Genomic DNA, 21454 nt, shown 5'->3' on the forward strand with positions numbered 1-21454 from the left:
TTTTGATCATTAAGATGTCTCACCTTGTACAAATTTCTAGTTACCATGTTGAACTGAATTCAGTCTTTAGAAGCCGCATAAGCGGATAAAATTGAATCCTGCAAGTTACCTCCTGAACTCACATGAATTCACTTCCTCCTCCAAAATTAAATAGGAAACTCATGGTGTTCTGTGTAGCAACAGTGAACAGTTAGTACAGCTTACTTGGTCATATTTAAATTTTTGTCAGTTTCTTTCTTGGATCAAGTTAGGTGATTCTTTGTAGATTGGAGTTAGACATCAACAACTTTTTGGTGGACTTTATGAGGAAGTAATGAAAGTCAATTTTATAGGTTTTTAATTCCTATTGTATTCTTTATGCCTCCTGGAAAGCCTAAAAATGTGAAATTTTTATTGAATGACTGAAATAAAAGTCCATCAGTTGACATTTATGGACACAAAATGAAAATTACTAAAGTAAAAGCCATGTTCTAAAAACCCACTGGTATTAAATCAACAATCAAAACACTCTGTGGTCACAACCTAGTGTCTCTTAGCTACAAATTTCCCTAGAGCCTGTGCGCAAGGAAAGAAAACGTCACCATTTTATAAAGCTGAGTAGTGAGATGACTCTGAAAGGAAAGGGTCTTGGTAACTCCTGATTGACAACTTAGTCATTCACCAGATAAAGTAATGCTTCCTCAGTGTAGCTGTTGAGTATTTGGATAAGAAACTTGGATTTGTAGATCTTGCCTTCCTGGTTATTTTGGGATGGGGTCTCTGTAGTTGCAGCTGGCCTGGAGCTCAAAGTGTGGACAGGCTAGCTCCACACCCAGAGAGCTCTGCCTGCCCTGCCTGCCAAGTGCTGGGTCACAGGTGTGGACGTTTTGACTTTTCCATTCATGTCAGTAAACATTTGTAATTTTGGAACATGTAAGCTGTGAGGTTAATTGGTTCTGTTTATTTTAGCTTAACGGTTTATTAAGCACTTTAGATAATTTCTTGTAATCCACGTTTTTGATTGATAAATACATAATTTAAAATTTTTCTCCAAGGCATTTGAGAAAATCAATTCAAAATAACAAAGAAAGCAGTTATTTACAGATATTATCTGTTTATGGGTAAATTTGTAATAAGTAAAATCAGACCAGGATTACCTGATGGGTAGAGTCTTCCAGAGGCACCCTGTGGAAAGATCCTGTCCTGTTCCGTCTTTTCCTACTCCGATGTTTATCCTGTTTGCCCTTCTGAATGAGATTAAGCCTCTTCCCTAGGGTCCTCCTTGTTGTTTAGCTTTTTTACGGACATAGATTTTAGTATGTTTAGCCTATATTTTATGGCTAATATCCACTTTTTTTGGTTTTTCTAAACAGGGTTTCTCTGTGTAGCTGTGAGTAGACCAGGTTGACCTAGAACTCACAGACATCCATCTGCCTCTGCCTCCTCATGTGCTGGGATTACAAGTATGTGCACCACACCAGGCTCTATTTTTTAATTTACCCTGAGATATGAACAGTTGAACTTTTAGTCAGTCATTAAAAAAAAAAAAAATTGGTTGAGAACTAATTTTACTTTTTTAGACTCTCCGTTATGCACAAAGGATACAGTATAAATTAATCTTACCTGATTGTAATATTCATGGACTTTCAATCTTAGAAAGGAAAAATTCCTCTGTTGAGAATTCTCTGTTTAGCTCTGTACCCCAGTTTTTAATTGGATTATTTAGTTTATTGGATTAAAACTTCCTGAGTTCCTTATATATTCTGGACATCATCCCTCCGTCAGTTATTGGTTTGATGAAGATTCATTGGCTTTGAACATAATAAAGTAAAACTCTTCATGAGAAAGTTTATTTCTAAACTGCTAAAACAGACTGAATATATGTTGAACTGAATTCTTACTGTTTGTTAGGCTTTAAACCCTAATCCTTTGATCTAGGGCTACAAAGAAACTTTTCTCCTGCTAGTGAAAAATCTTTGAACCTAGTACAGGATTCCTTAACCTAAAATCATTATTAAATTCTGGAGAACATGAACATAAATGGAAACAGGTTTGAAAAATTGGAAATTGAGTTTAAGGGAACAAGAAAGAGAAAGTTGGTCTTTGGGTATTTAAAAGGCTTGTTAGTATCACTGATGATTTAATTTGAACCCTTATGAGTTAATAGAATTATTTGATTTCCCCCTGCAGCTCCACAACATACATTTAGGAAACAACTTATTATTCAACAAGAAGAAAACAATAGTAGTTTGTAATTGATGCCAAGAACTTCTTTGAGAAGTTGCAGGTCTTAGACTATCGTTGTTTACTTGAGACACAACTAAGTGTACAAAGTTTTATTTGGTATGCAGTAATTTTAGAAAGTATTTGTAGATGACAGGTGTTTCAGCATCTTTGGACTAGTATAATATGAATGTATCCTCATGAGTACCAGAAAGGTCTGCTATCTATTACTTAACCACTGCAAGCCTCTAACTGGATAACAGGGATAATAAGAATCCCCAAAGAGAACAGGACAGGAGCCTCCCATAGAGGTCCTTTGAAAGGCTCCACTTAACAGGGGGTCGAAGCATATGCTGAGACTCAGAGCCAAACTCTGGGCAGAGTTCAGGGAGTCTTACCAACGAAGGGAGTTATAGAAGGACCCAGAGGGGACAGTAGCTCCATAAAAACACAACAAAGCTAAAAAATCTGAGCCCAGAGCCCCTACAGAGACTGATGTACCTACCGAGGATACATGGAGAGGACCTAGACCCCCTGCTCAGATATAGGCCACAGGCAGCTCAGTTTCCATGAATAAAGGGAGTAGGGGCTAACTTTGTCATGTACTAGGTTGCCTGCTCTTTGATCACTTCCCCTTTGCAATGTGGCCTTGCCAGACCACAATGGGAGAGGATCCAGGCAGTCCTGATGAGACCTGATAAGCTTGGGTCAGATGGCAGGGAAGGAGAAGCCCCCCTTTGAGTGTACGAGGGGAAAGGGATAGGGAGAAGAAGGAGGGATGGTGGGACCAGTAGGAGATGTGGGAGGGGACTATAACTGGGAAATAAAATGAATAAATTGTAAAAATTTTAAAAAATAACAATAAAAAAGATAGTGTCTGTTTACAAGAAATTGTAGATAGTTTCTTTTAACAAAGTATAACACCCCTAGAAGTTGTAACACTTTAGAGGGAGATAGACTGTATGAACTTAGTAGTAGTGTAGAAGTCCTTCAAGGAATTTGTTCTTATCGTTATTCAAAGTTGTGTTTGTGAATTTGACTGCATGTGAAAATTGTGAGAAAGCTTAACTTCTGACTCCTTAAATAACTCCCATAACCTTGTCTTTTAAATCAAGTTTTAACTCTGAGTTTTAGCAGTTGAATAAATCAAATACTACATTAGTAGCTAAGTGTGGCCATTTATTTTGTTCCAAGTAGTACTGGTTATTACCTACTCCAGAGGGTCTCTGCAATCTGAGATATTCTAGTTATCACAATATCCAAGCTGCAATTCACATACAATGTGTCTACTTTGTCTTTGAAGGTGAAATAAGATTAAGTGGCTACTTAGTCTATTACTTTGAGATGCTAGTATCTACATTGAATACTGGGAACTGTTAATGACCACATCCTTTATACATGTACTTGGCTTACAAAGAAATGAATTTTATAATGATGTAGCTGTCTACTCAGTTTACTTATATTGCTTCCAAGTCTTCCAGGCCTTTTGGAGCATAATAAAGTAGTAGGGCTATGGGTATGCATTTCTCACATGATAGATCAAAGAAAACACTTTTAACTCTTAAATTATTACATTCTGTACCAGTGTCAAGGGAGCTCTGGCAATCTAGCCAGTATATTTATAGCCATATCCACACAAACTAATGCATTCATTCAGAATATCTAGGGAGTGCACCAGTAGTAATGAATTTGCCTAATAGAAAAATATTTCCATTCTCTGGTCCAATATTTTTTAAAAATCTCATCTTAACTTATTTTAAGGTCTTGGGATTTATTAATTAAAGAATGAGTTAAGTGTGAAATTTGAATAGCTCATTTTAATACGTGAATTTTAATGGAGGAATGGCTTATTCTTAAGTTAAGGGGGTATGAACTCCAGGAGTACCTTTTCTTCAAAATAGGGTTTTATTCCTCTTTTCTGTCCTTTAGTTGGCTTTTCTAGATGTGTCGTGCCATCAGATACATGCTGGGAGGTAGCAATTTTGAAAGGCTCATGATAGGGAGCTGCTTTTATAATGAAACAATTTGGCAAGTTTGGTTTCAGTCTGTGTGCTGGCAAGTTTTATGTCAGTGTGACACAAACTAGAGTCATCTGAGAAAATAGCTCTGTAAGATTGGGCTATAGGCCAGCCTGTAGGGCAAATCTTAATTATTGTTGGGGGTCACTCACTGTGAGGGGTTCCATCCCTGGGCTGGTGCTCTTGAGTTCTATAAGAAAGCAGACTGAACAAACCATGATGAACAAGGCAGTTCATGGCCTCTGTATCAGTTCTTGTCTCCAGATTCCTGCTCTGTTTGGGTTTCTGTTACAGCTTTTTTCAATGATGTGTAAGTGTAAGCCAAATAAACCCTTTCCTCCCAAATTTGCTGTTTGGTTATAATATTTCATCACAGCAATAGAAACCCTAAGATTAGCTGGTTATGGCGTGTGTGTGTGTGTGTGTGTGTGTGTGTGTGTGTGTGTGTGTGTGTGTTTTGTTTATAGCAATCACATGTTCTTCTGCAATTTGTTTTTGAAATTTAATCAATTTTTAGGCATTGTTTAGTTGGCCTATTTTTGTGTCTCACTGGTTGGTCTCATTTCCATCCTTCAATCTGAAGGGATTAAAGAAAGGCAAATACACTTTTTCATATTCCAACTGACACTGGCTGTTTATGCTGTCTAGTTTAAAGCAAGAAAGGGGTACTACCAACTCCTTTTAAGTTGAGATTGTCTAGAATCCTAACTAAATTACTGTCTTAGTAAAGAGCTACTGTTAAGATCTAGACTCCAAAATTCCATAAAAAGCTTAAAAATACCAGAAGTAAATATGAAGAGCAATTATTTGAAGCCCAAAGAATAATAGGAACTAACGCTAGACAGCTTTTATTGTTGTATAATAGTATTATCTATGTGGATTTATTTATATATTTAGTCAGGCTCAAGTACATAATCAGCCAAGTAAACTGTTCACATTTGGCAGAGCTAAACCACTCGTGAATTTCTTTTTGTGTATGCATCACTAATGCACAGTGCAAAAAGCAAACACAAGTTCCTAAAGAGTGTCATTTAAAAAATAAACAACAAAAACCCATTCAAGACTAACAAACAAAATTCCAGGCTTTGAATACTCAAGAATCTTTAAGCTTAAACCTAAAAGTAAAATAACCACACAAAGTAATGATTTGTCTGTAATTGTTATTAAACATTATAAATATACATATAATAGAACTGCATTTTACTATGGGTTTATCTCCCAAGTTTTGCCCCCTATCACTAGATAAGAGAGAAAGGATAGAGGGGAGAGATTGAGAACCTTCAATCTAAGTTCTTTGTTCTTGTTTCCTCTTTAAGCATGACTAGTGACAAACTGCAACCAATACCCACTGAATGACCAGTAACCACCAACCCTGCCTATTGGGTCTCTAGCTTCTGAACATTTCCAAGAATTCCAGACATCACACTCTTGCAGAAACTATCTGCAGCTGGCAAAACCACACCTCTAATAGAGCACAGGCCAAATCATTGCTGCAGTTCGAATCAGCCCTATATCTCCACACCTGGGATTAAAACGAAACCATGTTCTTATAATATTTCTGCGCTTTTAAAGAAACCAAAATTTTAGAATTCTCACTACAAGTATTGTTTGTTTCTTGTTTGCTTTAGAGTCTTAGAGTAAAAAGTACTTGCAATGATTTGGGAGCAGAAATCCCGTGAGTGTTGTTCTTTTAATTTTTTATGTCTTTTTGTAGACATGTTTAAAAATAGTATTACATTATACTTACTGTAAATAAAACAATATTTTTACCATTAGTGCTATTAGTCTTAGCTGTATTTTATTCTATCACACTAGTGAAAACTTATTCATAGTCATTTAAATAAGAGTAAACTCTAATACAATACTTGACTATTTTAATTGACAGGAAGTACATATCTATTATCAGTACCCAAAAGAGTTGATTTTTGGTAGAGATAGGTATCTGGGTACCAAAATTTTATTTCATAATTTACTTCATATAAGAGAATTCAGTATGCTACTGGTAGAAAGACATTTCTTCACTTCTCTTGACTGCAGATAAGACTATGTAGACATTTTTGCTAAGTATTAGCTGAAATAGTATGTACCATTTCCAAATATGACTTAGAAAACTATCCTATGAAATGATTTTTTTATTATTTATTATTATTTGTTTATTTTTCTGTCAGTGAACCATCAATCCACTGTGGAAAAGAAAAATCAGTGGACCTGTAGCTTAGGTTTCCGAATAATTGAGTCGATAACCTTATTTAAATACTTTAGAAATGGGTAAATCAGAATTATAGTAAATACTTTTTCCTACCTTAGAAATAAAGGTTATGGTGTTCTTTTGTGAATTCTACACATACTCTGTAATACTTGGTTTTATGTTTTTTGCATATCAACCTGGCCATATTTATTGCTAATGTTACTCATATCTTCTTTATATGTGTTTTTGAGTATAGGTACTATAGTATAAAAGGAGCAGAAAGTTGGTGAGAATTTTTCTTAATATAGTTTTCTTCCAGAGAATAAATGGCTCATGTATGAGGCTACAATAATTGTTTTTTTGTATACATAGCTCATGTCTCTTTATGTTTATAGTGAAAAAAATTAGTGAAGACTGAAAGTTGGTGGTAGGCTGATTGTTGGTTGTATGGAAGTATGTTTTGGGGGATTCTTTGAAGAAAAATCTTGTAACTTGACTCCTTTACAGAGCTTATTTTTAGAATGCCACGTTGTCTTTTACTAATTTTCTTTCAACTCATAGAGAGTATCCCAGCTGCTTACTGTAGTATTATATCAAGGTTAATTCAGTTACAAGTATTGAATTACATGGTGTAAAAGGTCCATTCATTTATAAATTCCTCTCACCAAATGAAGGAACTATCTGTATTCATCCAATTATTTTGCTGTTGGCCCGATAATGCACCCTTCTAGAAAATGTAAATTTGGAAAGTAAGTTTCTGTAATGAAATATCCTATAATATAAAAACTATAGTTTTTGTACTGTATGTCTTAAATATGTATTTACCTTATTCTAGAATAATCTTTAGAAGGCATTTTTCACATGTCAGTTGCACATTTCTCAGGTATATTATACATATAACCATCAGGAACTTTTTGTTGTTTATTTGAATGAAATTAGTCAAAGATCTGAACAGTGTTTCTCCTTTTGAAATATGTAATTTATTCCATCTGAATAATGATTGGTCAGGGTGCTGCCATTGGAAATTCTTTAAAATTTTTATATCAACATTATTAGCATCATCATTATTATTATAACAATTTATTCACTTTGTGTCCCGGTTGTAGCCCTCCTCTTTATCTCCTCCCATTTCCTCCCTCCCTTTTCCTCTCTTGTCACTTTCCCCTAGTCCACTGATAGAGGACGTCCTCCTCTCGTACTGTACTGTCTGACACTAACCTATCAGGCCCCATCAGGACTGCTTGGATCCTTGCCTCTGTGGGCTGGCTATGTTGTCCCCACAAGGAGAAGTGATTGTCTCTTCTCCCCTTACTAGGGCACCCACATGGAGACTGAGCTGTCTGGGCTACATATGAGCAGGGATCTAAATCCTCTCTCTGTTTGGTCTTTGTTTGATGCATCAGTCTCTTCTGAACCCCCCCCCCCCCCCCCCTTTCTTTCTCTCTCTCTCTCTCTCTCTCTCTCTCTCTCTCTCTCTCTTTACTTTTATTGATCTCATTGTAGGGCTTCTATCCCTTTTGGGTCCTTCTGTATCCCCCTTCTTCTATAAGACTCGCTCTGTCCAAAGTTTGGCTGTTTGTCTCTGCATCTGCTTCGATCCCCTGCTGGGTGAAGTCTTTTAGAGAACACCTGTGGTAGGCTCCCATCCTGTTCATTCTCCTCTACTACTTCCAGTGTCTATCCTGTTTCCCTTCTGAATGAGAATTAGCCTCTTCCCTGGGATCCTCCTTGTTGTTTATCGTCTTTAGGTCTGTAGATCTTAGTATGTTTATCCTATATTCGTGTGTTTATTCTCTCTCTCTCTCTATATATATACATATATATGCATATATATATGTATATATATCTGTGTATGTGTGTGTGTGTGTGTGTGTGTGTGTGTGTGTGTGTGTGTGTGTGTATACATATATGGCTAATATTCATTTATAAGTGAGTATACATGCCATACTTGTCTTTCTGCAAATTTCATGATTTCCTTGTTTTTAATGGCTGAGTAGTATTCCATTGTGTAAATGTACTACAATTTCTGTATCCATTCCTCCGTTGAGGAACATCTGAGTTGTTTCCGGATTCTGGCTATTATTAATAAAGCTGCTATGAACACAGTTGAGCAAATGTCCTCGTTGTATGGTTGAGCTTCTTTCGGATATATGCCCAGGAGTGGTATAGCTCGGTCTTGAGGTAGGAAGTTTTCTAAGATTGATTTCCAAAGTGGTTGTTCAAGTTTACATTCCCACCAGCAAGGGGAGTGTTTCCCTTTTTCAACCTCCTCCCCAGCATGTGTTGTCACTTGAGTTTTGAAACATGAAAATAAAAGAAACTTTTAAATGAAAGAGTAAATGAATAATTTATAAACTGTGAATAAGATGAATAAAGCAGATTCATAAAACAGTTTTTTCCCCTTTTGTTAAGTCTTATAGGGGAGTTTTGTTTTTGGAGGAAGATTTTAAAAGAATTGACATTAAAATATAATTATGTTGCTTTCCACTTATCTTTCATTCAACCTTTCCCATGCATGTCTCCCCCCACCCCAAATTCATGGCCTCTGTTTCTTTAATTGTTGTCACATACACATATGTGTATATATTCCTAAATATATAAGTATAACCAGTTCAAGCCACATAATGTTATGTCTATGTATACGATTTTATGGCTGACCACTTGGTTTTAGACAACCTGTTCGGGGCTTTTCCCTGAGGAAACTCCAAAACCTCAAGGAAATTCTCAGTATTTTTAGTTGCCTCTAGTATTTTTTTTTTTTTTTTTTTTTTTTTTTTTATTCTTGAGGGCTCATGAGATTTCTCCTTTCCATATTAACATGGCCATTGGTGTTGTAGTTCAGGTCTTGTTTAAGAATCCATTTTGATGTGACTTCATGGGTGTAGCTTCTCTGTTATTTCTAGGAGATAACATTTAATGAGATTAGTATAACATGCATATTTTAGTTCTTAACCTAATTTGTTCTTTCCACCTAAATTTGCATAGATACACTTAAGTATATTATTTATCCTAGAAACCTTAAAAGCGGAATTTTTTTTTTTTTAAGAATCAGTATTATATGTCAAATGACATAGTTTCATAGTGAATTTTTAAAAAAAAAAACAATCTAGAGTGATTCTTTCATAAAGTCTTTGGTCCAGTGGTTTTATCCCCTCCCTTAATTTTATATATTTAGGTATTTAGTCTGATTTGCTCTCCCTGATAAGATGTCTCAAATTGAGGGATAGTTTGGCTTCAAATTCACATCCTCTTGTCTCATCTTTTTGGCTGCTGGAATTAGTTATCTAGCACCATGCTCAGGAAGTCTGCAAAATTTTCATTCTTCTTATTTGAAAGATATATATTATATGGGTTGGATTAAAAAAATTCTGGATATTTTCCTTTTATTCATGATAAAATATTTACATCATTTTTAATGTGAGGTGTGTCATGATTTCTCTCATTTGCTTCCCCATATTTACCTTATGACTATATAAGACTTTTCATCTTTCTTATTCATTCTCAGCAATTTAGTTGTAAGATATCTTGCATGCCTTCTTTTTTTTTTCTTCCTCTTCTCACTCTTTTGTTTTCTGCCCTTGCTTTCCTTATATCCGTCATTCATCCAGTTATACTGAAACCTGATAATGTTTCAAAATCCTGTCACTCCACACTTCTCCGGTATTTATTTATTTAGAGATAGAGTTTTGCTACATACCTCTGGCTGTAGTGGGACTTGCTCTGTAGACCAGGTTTGTGTTGAATTTACGTAGACATGCCTGCCTCTGCTTCTCAAGTACTGGGGTTAGATACCTGTCTTCTCTGAGTTTTCAATAGGAATAATTTCATTTTTTTCTGGATAAGTTTCCCTATTACTTGAGAATGTTTTATTTATAAAACCATTGTTTTCTTTCTAAGATTCTGTTATTGTCCTTGTGGTAGCCTAAGTTTTCTTTGTATAATACTTTTTGGTTACTCATCTATTATTTCTGATGTTGATGATGTTACCATTTTTCTGTGTTCCAGTCTCCCTTATAGTACTTTGGGAATTTGTATATAACTTGTAATAGCATAAATTGATGCTGTCACTTTGAGGATTGAAAAGTAATATAACCCCATGTACAGTGTTCCTTCAGAATGCTTAAACATAATAGAAATGGTGTTTACGCTCCATTTTATTACTATGTCATACCAAGCTGTTTTGGTTGGACTCTGTATCTTAAAAGTCACACTTATACAGCTCTGTCTACTTGTAGTTTTCACCATCTCACAGTGCCTCACACATTAAGTAGAGCTGAATAGTCAAAAGATTGACTTTATTCTTTTTCAACCTTTTACCACTATAGTCTAATTTTTGTCTACTTTTAAAACAGAACTTCTGAGGCACGTGGTGCCGTAGGAGGACAATTTTACATACCCAAAGTCTTCTCTTAATTTGAAAGAAGACACTTCTCAGTAGAGTCATGAATGAAAAAATATGACCAACCATATGGTTTAAGTCAAAAGGATTGAAAATACCTGGTATTTATATTGACATTTGGCCTCTAGAAGCACAAGATCTCATTTGTTGTTGGCAAAATGAATCTTACTGTATTTGCTTTGCTTTTTTTTGTTTGTTTGTTTTGCATAATCTGGTAATACTTGTATGATGGTTGGTTTTAATTACCCACTTGACACATTCTAGGATTGTCTTGGAAAGGAATCTGAATGTGGAATTGTTTAGATCAGGTTGGTCGTTGGACATGGCTGTGAGAGATTTTCATAATTGTATTGACTTATGAAAACCTGTCCGGAATACTGACTGCACTATTTCATGGGCTGTGCCCTAGACAGAATCAAGAGTCTTGAGGACAAGTTGAGTGGGACGTGCATGTGTTAATTAATTGCTCTCTGTACTTTACAGTGGATGTAATATGAGTAGATGGTTCAAGTTCTACTGCTTTGTTTTCACTGTACTGATGTCCTGAAACTTAGAACTGTGAGCCAATGACATTTTTTTTCTCTTAGTTCAGGGTATTTTATCACAGAAATAGGAAGGAAGCTAGGAGATCTGGTCTGTTCATTCTGTGCATTAACAAGTCTACTAGTTATGTTTAAAATAGTCATGCCCTAGTAGAAACATTGTTAATGTACCAACTTTAGAGAACAAATTGGTTTATTTTGTAGTAAGAGAAATCAGTGATATTAAAAAAATAAAAATAAACAATGTAAGCAGAGATTGGTAACACATGATTTTAATCTCTACACTGAGCAGTCAAAGGTCTTCAAGGCCAGCGTGTTCTACACAGCAGATTTCTTGGTAGCAGCCAGGTCTGCAGAGTGACACCAGAGCCTGTCTTTAAAGGAGAGGGTGGGGGGGAGAGAGAAAACGTGTGCACACACAGACAGAGATGCACACCTGTACACGACCACCAGAACAGTGTGGTTAAAGCTGGTATAATTTTGATGAGGAACACCTTACATGAACTTCAAAAATTATTCATCTCAAATAAACTTTTTGTTTTAAACTTCAGCATAAGCTTACTTTGGGGATTGCAGGGGTTACATATGGGAAGGGAGCTTGAGAAGATAGATACTTCAATTCTGGAAATGTTTTATGTCCTTTTCTGGTTGATTATACACCTGTGCATTTGTAGAATTTCATCAATATGCAATATACTTTTATGCATTTCATTGCATGTATACTTTCTGGTACAAATATTTTATTTTATGTGTTTTGTGTGAAGGTATACAACTATTTCTACTCAAGCAATTTTAATTAGAATGGCAGTTAAAATGTTAATTTTTTAATTAGGAAAAATAGACTTTATTGATTTGATATTAAATCTTTAAAAGAAATTCAGGACATGATATTTCTTTCCGAACTTATTTTCTGTATCTTGTTTGTCTTGTAAATTTTCTTTTTTTTTTCTAAAAGTTTTATGTCTTTATTTTATTGCATTCTAGTCATCCATTAGTTTACTAACTTGCTAATTTTATTAAGTTACTTTGTACTTGAATTTTTAGTCATTCCAAGCTGTTGAATCACTTAAGAAGACTTTGGTCTCCCTTTTGTAATTAAGTTTATTATTTTACATGTATTATACATAATGATGGGTGTCTGATAATTTTGTATTTATGTATATAATTAGGTGATTATTATCCTTCATTACCCTCGCTACTTCTGATTCTGTCATTTTCCCAACTAACCATTATCGTACTTTTCCTTCCCATGTCTCCCGTCTTCTCCATTCTCTCTTTATGTTGAGCTACAGTTTAATGAGGAGTACTTAACATAATTAACATGAACAATGTATAAGAAGGTGCAGCACTGAAGAAAGTTAGATTTTGCTGTTCTTATTACTTGCCACTGCTCTTTCCCAGTCTTTCACTAATGTTCACATTAAATACAGATATGATGCTATATTAAATGGTTGCCTTGTTCCTGGGTATTTGAAGTGTCTCAAAGGTTTCAGGAGCAAGACCATGTAGTTTTTGTTTTTATTGAAGTAGAACTCATATAAGCTCAGTTTTATAGAAAACTTTTATATTGGTTTCAGAAGATTATTAGATACTAGTTCTAGTAGTATAGAAATATTCTTAATTTTGGTTCAGTTATTTGATTTACAAGTACTGAACCGTTCTTACATTACTGAAGAAAATGTTTGTAATGCACTTTGTGTACACTACTAAAGGATTAAGTTTGGTGAACTTAGAAACCTTAATTTTATCATACAAGTTTAAAAGATATTTGATTGATAGAAATTTCGGTGGGATTTTTAAGGTCACCTATGTGTTTTGCTCTATTTAAAAAAAAAAAATCTATGAGCTCTAGTAACCAACTTCTTGTTAGCCTTAAAAATAGAGAAGTCTACTTTTATTTGACAACAGAACAATAGCTTCAGGTAAGTGATTATCTTATTTAATTAATTTCACATACACACAAACTTTTAAAAAATTTGTTTAGTATAATGTCAAAATTGATTTTAATTATTTTTGCTTTTTTTTTTTTTTTTTTTTTTCTACAGTCCGTGGTGGATGACTGGATTGAATCATATAAACAAGACAGGGACATCGCACTTCTGGATTTAATCAACTTTTTTATCCAGTGTTCAGGATGTCGAGGTACACAGTTGTAAAATAAATGCTGTTTATTGCACCTCTGTGTTCAACAGTGTAACTTGACCTGCCACTAGTCATAGAAATTATTTTAGAATTGTGTTTTGATCATTTTTGGCAGAGTGAATGATATACCCGTTTAAGGGTACTTAATTCTTCTTGTCCTGATCAGTGCTACGTGTGTAAATAGCAACACATTTCATTATTTCTTTCAGAATCTTCAGGAAAAACTGAATACCGAGTTTTTTTAAATCACAAATTTTATATGTTTCTCTACAACTTGTCAATTTTTCATTTATCTTCATACCTGCTCAGAAAATTTTTGACAAAATGAATGATGTTTAAACCTGTCAACTTCATTTTAATTTAGAACCATAATGGAAACATACCTCTGGGAATTTCTTTGGGGACTTTCCTACAAAGATGTGACTGAAGAGGGTAGATCCACAGCAAATGTGTATGGCATCATCATATCATATTGGGGCACCATAATCAGTAAATGGAGAATGCAAACTGATTACCAGCATTCATCTCTCTGCTTTAATTTTTTCTGTGTCTCAGTACATTTATTGTTTTATTAAAATAAGAATTATTGCAAGTATTTCAAAAGATGCTAGTACATAATATTTGAAGTGGGGAGCTTCCTTTCTGCTTTTTCTGTTTGTTGTTCTGTATAACTCTTGTACCCTGATGGACATCTCCTTCCTTAGATATGAGAAGTTTTGTTTTGTCTTTTGGTTGAAAATACTCTTATCCCTTTGATTGGCTTTCTTCTTTTCTAGACCTATGATCAGTAGGTCTGTTTTTATAGTATCCCAGAGTTCCTCATGTTTGTTTGTTTTTTTTAAAGGATTTTCTTAGATTTAATATTGTCTTTTGATTGTGTAATCCCGTTTCTCTAACTTGTCTTTTAAGACCAGATAGTCTCTTTTTCACTTGATCCAGTCTTTTGGTGAGATGTTTCTTTGAATTTTTTGTTTGACTTTCTGAGTTTGTTTTGTGTTTTAATTAAGCTTAGCTGTTCTTTAGAGATTCTTTCATTTATTATTACTCTGAAGGTCATGGGTCTCTGATCTAGAATGGCTTGCTTACATTGCTGTAGAGTTGCTAGGTTAGTTGGGCTGGCCTTGCCTAGAGTAATTTGGTTCTATTCTACATGGCTTCTCATGTCTGGAATACTACTCCAGGCTAGTCCTCACCAAGAGTCTAAAGTCCAAGTAAAAGGAAGAGCAAACCTTTTGAGATTAGATGGATTGCTCAGGCCTCTAGAGACAGAAGCTTGGAACTGTTGGTCTGTCATCTCTACCACATTGTCTTGGCTACAGCAAGCCATGGACACTAGGCCAGGGTCACACTGAAGTAAAACTATTGTTGACAGAATACTGAGTTACAGAGAAGCTATTACCTGGGGTCCTCAGTGAGCCAGGCTTTAGCAGAGCACTCCAGTACCAGCTCATTAATGACACACTTTTTCAATGATAGAATGTCACTTAACTAGAAGAAACCTGGGGAGAAAATCAATTTATTCTCAGATTCTTCAAAAATTTGTGTTCTAATATATCAGATTTTTCAAACAGCTAAAAGCCATTGCTCATTTCCTTCTATTTGACCAGGCCATAGAAAAAATGTCTGTCATTTCCAAGGTTAGTGCACACACTTATGCTCAAAGTTCAGACTTAATCTGAAATAAAGTACCCTAAGAAGTAAAACTGCACCAAAAGTGTACATTTTCTCAGCTAAGATTCTTTTTTTAAACGCTATTTTCACAGCTTAATTTTTTTTCATTATTTTATTTAGCTGCTTTTGGTTTGTGGTCTTCATTTTGGCATTTATTTGTATTCTCTTTGAGCTCCTTGAACATTTTTATAATTGGTGTCTTGAAGTTACTGTCTTTTTTTTAATTGAAAATAGGTTTTTTTATATTCTATGTTTTAATCACAGTTTCCCTCCCCACTTTCTCACCTACCCAAATCTAGACTCTCTCTTTCTCTTTCTTGTTAACAGACAGACTTCTACAATTGGGGGAAAAAATATATATATATATGTATGTATATATATTAACATATATATATTAAAAACAAATCAGGGTAGGACAAAAGAAACAGTTATTACTCTGTGTGGTGAGATCATTGTCTCATATGTTAACTAATTTGCTCTTTGAGAGTATTACACTGTGGGTACAAATATCTTGGAGAAGACAAATTGTCTTGGTTACATGGTTTTTGAGTTAACCAAACTCAAGAACATGCCATGTTCTTGATATGTCTGTTTTGTTTCACCTTTGTTAAATAGGTGTTTGAATTTTTGTTATTACCACATTTTGTCAGAAAGTGTCAGTTACATGGTCCTTTGGGTTCTATTTGGCGCAACTCTTGGTATTTGGATTGTATCTGAAGTGTTGCCAACTCAGCTAGTGAAAGAATTAACTTCTCAGCGCAAGAGAAAACCTTCTGTAGGCTTAGTAGATTGTTCTGCTAATGTCCCAAATTCTTTGGAGGACTACCCAGGTTCTATAGGTAGTTCTTGGGTAGCATGATCAGGCGTCAGAGTGCACACTGGCAATGCTTCATAAAGGATAAAGAAAGCAGCATGTCATGCAATTCTCAGGTGAAGGTAGGTAGGATGCTATTTGAGGTCATTTGAAGGATACATTGGGAGCTGGAGGTCTTGGTTTTGGTGTGACCAACTTGCTCAGAGGGTTCCTGCCTGGGGTCCTGCCATGTGATACCTGGCAAAACCAAGAATGTCCCCACTGACACATGGATGGACTTGGTCTTGAAATTCTGGGTTGGTTTTTCCTTCTGAGTGTGCTAGAGACTGAGTTTATACATGATGAGGGGATATTCTTTTACAGCACTCTATTCCTAGAAGAAACTTAGGGAATGTTTTTGTCACCTCCTTTCTTTTCCATGCCAGTGTTTGGACCCACATTCTGGTACCTTTTTAAAATTTATTTTGAACCACTCTATTATTGAACTCTTTCCCACTCCATCATATAATCTTAGAATTTTAATAATTATTAATCCATGAGTTAGAGTATTAAACTAAGTTTTAAACATTTTTAGAAGCAGAGAACAGAGAGGCTATTTTTTTAAACTGACGTTTTAAAATGAAAATTTAGTTTTTTTGTTATCATTCTTCTATCTCTTGTGAAGAGCTTGAGCACTGAAGATGGAGTTATTTTTAAGATTAGGTGAAAATATTTGACTATCTTTGACTAACCCTAGGACAGTACTTGCTTTCAGGCTTGGGTTACCCAGCACCAGTCAGCCAAATTCTAAAATGTGCTAAACCAAGATTTAATGAGTTGTCTATTCTATGTAGATACAATGTCCCTTGGAAGACTAGATATCTGAAAATCACAGATAACATTCCAATTTGTGATTTTTTTTTCCTCTTTGTGTATTTGCTTTATCAGTCATATCTGGTATGGCCCAGAGATTGGCCCATCATTTTTATGTTGAATCAATGGATTTATTAAGGGATAAATAGGGAGAGGAGGAGGAAGAAAAGGGTTGGAGCATCATATGGGTGAGTACTCATTCGGAAATTGGCTCTAAGTCCCTTTATCGCAGTCAGCACTCGTTCACAATGAGTGCCAGGCACAGCAGACTAGCCCCTTCAATGATGCTTGCAAGTAAAACAGATAACAACAAATAGAGAATGCCATCAAATTGGGTACTTACATCAAACAAGAACCAATTGAAAAAGTTAAGATAGTCCCCGAAGTTCATGATTCTGTTCTCTGTGTATTTCAACTTCCCATGGTTGAAGTTAAACATTCTTAGTCCCTGCAAGTACTTCTGTCTTGAGACAAATAACAGTGGTATTTTTAATCTGCACTGCTTTGCTCTTCTCTCCTCTCTGTCACTGTCAGGAGTCCCAGCTCATTCCCAGAGGAAGGACTTTGGAGAACACTTTGAGATAAACATGTTTGGGTGTAAAATATTGGGATGGCTGGGAAAACTCACTTACAGAGCCCCATTTCTCAGAGAACCATGATAATAGATGACAACTTACTAATATAGTGTACAACCGTCTTCATGCTTACCAAGGAAGGAACAGATTCATTTTTTAACTAGGAATGTTAGACAGTATAGACTGCCATCTAGAGACAGACACATCAGTGAAGAGACAACCACAACTTTTAAAGACATTCTAAACAATTACATATTTTATAAACTATATTGATAATAATTTTATCCCTCCCCCTCTCTTGCACACATAATCTCAGTAGTTCACATGTACTCCAGTATACTTAACAAGTTTTGTTAAGAATGTTTCTTGGAAAACAATAAGAGAATGTGCCCTTTGCATTGCCCTCAGCTGTTCTTGGAAAGGCTTGTACTGTCACTGCATTGCTAGATAATCAGCCCTACATTTACTGTGAGTATATTTCTTCAGTGAATCCCTCTCGGGTTTAGTAGTCTTAGTACTACTTCTCTTTTCTGAAGGTGTCCTCTACCAATTCCTTGATACTTTTTGACATTCTTTCTGTTATATTTTGATTTAAAGCTTGTGTGAGCCGAGAAAAAGCAAAATTGAAAGAGAGAGACTACAAAAGTTTGTCCTATCATATGATTGCAATATCTTTTCAAAATCACAATGTCAGAATCTATAACTGCAATCTTTGAAATAAAAGGCTGGTTTATCACAGGACAGGAGCCTACCACAGAGTGCCTCTGAAAGACTATTGATCGAAGTACCGAAGCAAAGGGTGAGACTCATAGCCAAAATTTGGGCAAAATGCAGGGAGTCTTATGAAAGAAGAAGGATAGAAAGAGTTGGAGGGGACAGGAGCTCCACAAAGAGACGAACAGAGCCAAAAAACTAGGCCCAGGTGTCTTTGCAGAGACTGATACCCCAACCAAGGACCATACATGGAGATAACCGGCACAGATGTAGCCCATGGCAGCTCAGCATCCAAGTGGGTACCTAGTAAGGGGATCAGGGCCTGTCTCCTACATGAACCCAGTGGCTGGCCCTATCACCAACTCAAGAGTTAACAGATCTCAAACAATACCGTCACTTAATAGAGTAATAAAATAAACACCTAGTTCTCAAAAGATGAAGTACAAATGACCTATATAAACATATAAACAAACTTTAGTATGGCTATCCATTGAAGTGAAGCATGAATTGAGGTTCCATCTCATTTTAGTCAGAATGTCAGTCAAGAAAATACATAAGAGATACTGACAAGGAAGTGGTCTAAAGAGAACTCTTATATACCCTGTTGGGAATGCAAACTAATTCAGATACTATGGAAATCAAGACCCTCAAGAATAAATAGAAGATAGATAGATAGATAGATAGATAGATAGATAGATAGATAGATAGATACATACATACATACATACATACATACATACATACACATACACACATACACTCATACACTCATACACTCATACACAGATACATAGATATAGATGATCTAACATATGACTCAACTCTATCACTTTTATATATTGCCCAAGAACATGTACACCAGTGTTTATTTCAGCGCTGTTCACTGTTGCTAAGTTATGGTGCCAGATTATTTGTCCAGTTCCACAGCTGGAAGGAAGATATGGTTTGTGCACACGACAGGATTTTTTTTAATCCATAAAAAAAAATTAAGTCATTTCATTTGCAGGAAAATTGATTCAACTCTAAACGAAGAGGCAGTTAACTAAAATAAAAGTTATTTTAGTTTCATATGCAGTGTTCCACGGCTAATAACTAGTAAAAAACTACATGTGTTATTTCAAAGATTTTGTAACCAAAATGTCTTCCAAAGAATACAACTACTTAATAGTTTCTTGTTTTGTTTTGATTTTCAAGAGAGTTTCTTCGTGTAGCCCTGGAATTTAGTTTTTAGACCAGGCTGGCCTCGAACTTACAGAGATCCACTTGCCTCTGGCTCCAGAGTGCAGGGATTAAAGGCATGCACCACTACTTTCTGCTTTACTTGAGGGTGTTTACTCTCTATTATTATTATTACCCCCACTAGCCTTTATTATTGGACATAGCAATAATTATCAAAGATTTGTTTCGCTGCCCTACTTTTTAGGTTTGAGCTCATTTTATTAATTCATCTTTTTTCATATGATAGTAAGAGACTTTAAATTCTACATTCTGGTAAATTTGTGTTTGGTTTTCATAGTCCTGCCCTTTGATGAGCTCATACTAATAAAGACTGCATAGGTTACTGTCTTGTTCCCTGTGTTCTCCCGCTTCTAATGTCTATTTCCTTTGCCCTTTTGAATGAAGATTGAGCATCTTCCTAGGGTCCTCCTTCTTGTTTAGCTTCTAAGGTGTACAAGTTTTAATATTTGTATCCTATATTATATGTCTAATATCCACTTATAAGAAAGAATCTACCCAGCAGTGTATCGAAGCAGATGCTGAGACTCATAGCCAAACTTTGGGCAGAGTTCAGGGAATCTTATGAAAGAAGAGGGGACAGGAGCTCCACAAGGAGATCAACAGAGCCAAAAAACCTGGGTCCAGGGCTCCCTGCAGAGGCCGATGATCCAACCAAGGACCATGCATGGAGATAACCTAGAACCCCTGCATAGATGTAGCCCATAGGCAGCTCAGTCTCCAAGTGGGTTTCCTAGTAAGAGGAGCATGGACTGTCTCTGACATGAACTCAGTGGCAGGGGCTTAGATCACTAACTCCTGGGGGGAGGGTTGCAGCCTTGCCACAGAGAAAAACAATGCAGCCAGTTCTGATGAGATCTGATAGGCTAGGGTCAGGTGGAGGGGGAGGAGGACCTCTCCTATCAGTGGACTAGGGGAGAGGCATTGGGGGAGATGAGGAGGGAGGGTGGGTAGGACTGGGAGGAGATGAGGGAGAGGTCTACAAATGGGACACAAAGTCAATAAAATGTAATAAATAAAAAAAAATTAGGATAGAACAATATTATTACTTCATATATCATTGTTCTGAAATTAATATATAAATCCATAAAAAAAGACTCTAAGTGCCTTTTTAGATATTTTTGTTAGTGTTATTGTCTTTGCTGTTACCAATACCTGTCAGAAATTGAAGTCAGGGAAGATTTATTTTGGTTCATGATTTAGTTCATTGTTTTAGTTCATGGTTGGCTGCTACTTCTTTGAACCTGAGGAAAGGCAGAATATAATGTCAGCTGAGAATTGTAGCAAAGGCTCCTTAGTTCATGGAGGTCAGAAATTAGATAGGAGTGTTAACAGAAAGGGACCAGAGCAAGATGTGAACTCCAAAGTTCACATTCTCAGTTATCTACTTACTTCTAGGCAGCTACCACCTGCCAGAACTTTCAGCATATCTGAAAAGCAAAATGTAGTTAGTCCATTTTTGAAGTGTCACGGTGGTGTTACAAGTTCCTCTGTCATTTGGATAGCCAAATCCACAGTCTTTCCTCATAATGCCATCAGTATCAAAAAGAAATTTGAGTTCTTACAGCATATAGTGGCATAGAGCAAGCAGTTCCATTCTAAAAGATAGGTATAGGAGCATAGAAAGGAGGAAGGACTGAAGTAAGACTTATACCTAACTGTGCAAATATTAAATCTTGTAGATCCACATCTTACATCCAGGCACATAATATGAGGTCCATTGTGCTTGGGAAGTGCCATTCTTGAAGCCTCAAATTTTGGGGAGCTCATAGGTTCCTCCTATTTTTCTCCCTCTGCTATCCCTTTCCTTTCCCTCCCCTCTTGTCTTTCCTTTCTTCTCTCTCTTTCCTCCTTTCTCCTGCCCCTTCCTACCTCTTTTTCTGACTCAACCTTATCTGCAGTTTTCCTAGACCACCATTCCATATCTTTGTTTTTAAGTTCCTGGGGTCTTGATTGCATCTTCAGCTTCTTTCTCCTACCTTCATAATCCATTCTTAGGTGCATTCAGGATTTTCAAACTTCTCACAAATTCCCCAATCTTCCTAGATTTTCTTTGAAATATAGATGAATATGTTTATGATTCTGCAGTCTTTCTGCATCC

The 21454-nt window shown here is 35.8% G+C and overlaps 1 protein-coding gene across 2 annotated transcripts in view; it reads left to right on the forward strand.

Annotated features, from left to right (window-relative positions):
• The window catches only part of Stag1 (STAG1 cohesin complex component), a 288255-nt gene that overhangs the window by 100686 nt on the left and 166115 nt on the right, over positions 1 to 21454 (forward strand). For both annotated transcript variants that reach the window (XM_055629669.1, XM_055629670.1), the window contains exon 5: positions 13395 to 13491. In XM_055629669.1, the coding sequence (XP_055485644.1) occupies positions 13395 to 13491 (97 nt within the window). The remainder of the gene's footprint in view (positions 1 to 13394; positions 13492 to 21454) is intronic.

This window comes from Psammomys obesus, unplaced genomic scaffold (genome assembly GCF_907164565.1).
Source record: "Psammomys obesus unplaced genomic scaffold, mPsaObe1.curated_primary_1811, whole genome shotgun sequence".
Classification (NCBI taxonomy): domain Eukaryota; kingdom Metazoa; phylum Chordata; class Mammalia; order Rodentia; family Muridae; genus Psammomys; species Psammomys obesus.